Genomic DNA, 2,650 nt, shown 5'->3' with positions numbered 1-2,650 from the left:
GATAATGAGAAAACATACAGATTTATAAAAATTGCTGCTTTGGTTTGCATAACCAGCGCTGGTGCAGGTAACATTGAAAATCAAATGCACCAGACAAATTTAACCGGCACCACCCTGAATTTAGGAAGTATGGATCATGTTAAAATTGTTTAGTAACCATTGCTATTTTTTCTTTTATACTGTCTTTATAGGTGGTAACAGTCAATGCAGCTAATAACAATCCCTATACATCTACATCATATGACATTTATGTATAAAACCCAGTACATACATGTAATGAAAGACCAGTACAGGTTAGGTGCAGGTAGACATCAGAAATACCTGCACAGCTCAAATTTTACCTGCACTAACCTGCATAATTATGCAGGTGGTATTTCGAGCCCTAATAACTGTCCTATTTTTCAAAAGCAAAGATTGCTATACTGGGTGAAGCATTCAGTAATCACAAAGTGTAATGCACGTGCACCCAATACCTTGGAAAAATGTACTTATTCCAGATAACAGACTGGCCTTACCTTGTCAGGTGAAAGAGCCATCAGGTCCATTTTCTCCATACTCTCTCTCCGCATCCGTACTGCAAGATACAGACAAACACAATGGTCAGGGTCATAACAGAGATTACATAGAGCCAGGAAGCTTACATTATACAACAAAGTACATAAAATACTACAGTATTGCTTCCGCCGTAGCTCAGAAACAGGCGTGAAATTTTACCTTTGACATTTCACTTCAGCAATAAAACAATAAAGATGGCCAATAAAATGGATATGTCTGCCTTTCTTGTCTGTATGCTTGAATAGAATACTACTAGACAATGGATGGCTGCTACAAGATGGGTAATGCTTTGCTAAATAAGAGCTTACTGAAGAGGTAATGTTTGTACTATACACCTTTAGAGCTTACATAGAGTCATAGGGAATTATAATTAGCTACATGTACGTATGAACAGTCTAGTATATCAACAGTTAACAAAAAGAGAGCTATTTAGGGACATACAAGGCAGGAAATAAGTGTAAGGTTGAAGGGGCAACTTAGATTTGATGTTTTCAGCGTCGATTCCAGTGACTTACAAATGTATTTTCATAATTCCTGGAAACTAAGGCTTCAAGGGCTTACATGTAAGTAGTCTTGAGAAAAAACTATTGCATAAGAGTGGATTTATGCCATGGGCTTTTTCAAATCCAATTATATTCCGGAGTGTACTACCTTGAGACAAAAGCTGAAAACAAAATATTCCAATTAAAAATGGAAAATAAGGAGACAATGAGATTTTTTTCAATCCCCAGAAGATCAAAATATCCCAAGCTTAAAAGACTGGCATAAGGTGTCCACTGAAGCTTGGAACATTCTAGATACAAGCTGATTTAATACATCACATATTTACATATTTACAAAATGGCATGCCACATACTGCCTTAACAATAGCTGGACTGAAAATTGGAAAACAATGTCTTCTGTACAATCAGGGTTCTAGCCAGGGTCCGTTCTTCTGACCTTTGACGGAATTTTGCTGCTGGGGACGGGCAAAAATCTTGCCCATTCCGTCCTCTATGATGGATAAAAATCAACATGCAAAGATATTAAAACAGATGCCATTGAACCAAGCAGAGTCTACAAGCAAAATCTGCCCCACAAAATGCAGGAAATAGTGTTTCAGGGGTCTAGATTACAAAATTTTCTGAGGGGAGCATGCTTCTGGACACACTAGGATTATTGCGCCTGTAGCCCTCAACGGGATTTCCAAATCTAAAAACCAGGGGACAGAAAAAAGCTTTGGTGCATTATACATAAGAGGCTATATACATTGTACCATTACAAAACAACTCTGTGGACAAAAAGTTAGTCATGCAACAGGTGACAGAAAAAACAACAGAAAGTGCAACATTATCTTTTTTGTGACTACGGAAGGGTCACAATAAAGAGGCCATATATGTAATAACACTAACAGCTCTAGGTTTTACCATCCTTTTCAACCAGGAAATGGCAATGTTTGATGTATAGGCCTTTCTCAAACCTTTGACTAGTCTTATTGCAATGATTAAAGAATCCAGACCATTTTCTAAATGCTGTACATTCTTTCATGAAACCTTATGTAGGAAATGAAACTTACCATCATACTTTTTCTGATGGAAAGGCATCTTGGAAAAATTCAACTGATAAATTTTACAGTGGCACAGACTATAATAGATAAGGATATGGATCATATTTCCAGGATGTCCTGTTTATGATAACAATGCTCATAACATAACATCATCTGTGAAGAATGTACATGTACTTTCATCATTTCTTTTTCATATATCCTGTTGATACCTTTGGAGTCATTTAATCCATACTCAATACCACACATTAAGAACAGGTTAGAGTTTTACTGGTTTATTGAATAAGGGTTTTAGGATTTTTAAGCATCAAGCTAATATCATAGGCCATGCTAATCCCATGTTATTTGAGAATATAATAATATCTACCTTTCCCTTCACATCTCAATAGTACTATGAATATTCAGCGAAAACTATATATATGTGTCAAAGGTAAAAGTGGTATCCTGGGGCGACCTAATCAAATCTGGGGTCTCTTACTTCCATAGCTTTTAATGACACACGAGATAAGAATATTGTGCTGAAGCATCGATAAGCCGTGCTGACCAGTGAAG

At 36.7% G+C, this 2,650-nt stretch overlaps 1 protein-coding gene across 3 annotated transcripts in view; it reads right to left on the bottom strand.

The window, feature by feature from the left end:
- Positions 1-2,650, bottom strand: part of LOC118420445 (G-protein-signaling modulator 2-like) — a 56,603-nt gene that overhangs the window by 12,560 nt on the left and 41,393 nt on the right. For all 3 annotated transcript variants that reach the window (XM_035827245.1, XM_035827244.1, XM_035827243.1), the window contains one exon: positions 516-574. In XM_035827245.1, the coding sequence (XP_035683138.1) occupies positions 516-574 (59 nt within the window). The remainder of the gene's footprint in view (positions 1-515; positions 575-2,650) is intronic.

This window comes from Branchiostoma floridae, chromosome 8 (assembly GCF_000003815.2).
Source record: "Branchiostoma floridae strain S238N-H82 chromosome 8, Bfl_VNyyK, whole genome shotgun sequence".
Lineage (NCBI taxonomy): Eukaryota > Metazoa > Chordata > Leptocardii > Amphioxiformes > Branchiostomatidae > Branchiostoma > Branchiostoma floridae.
Note: the sequence above shows the minus strand (reverse complement) of the source record. Positions and strands in the feature narration are given on the sequence as shown.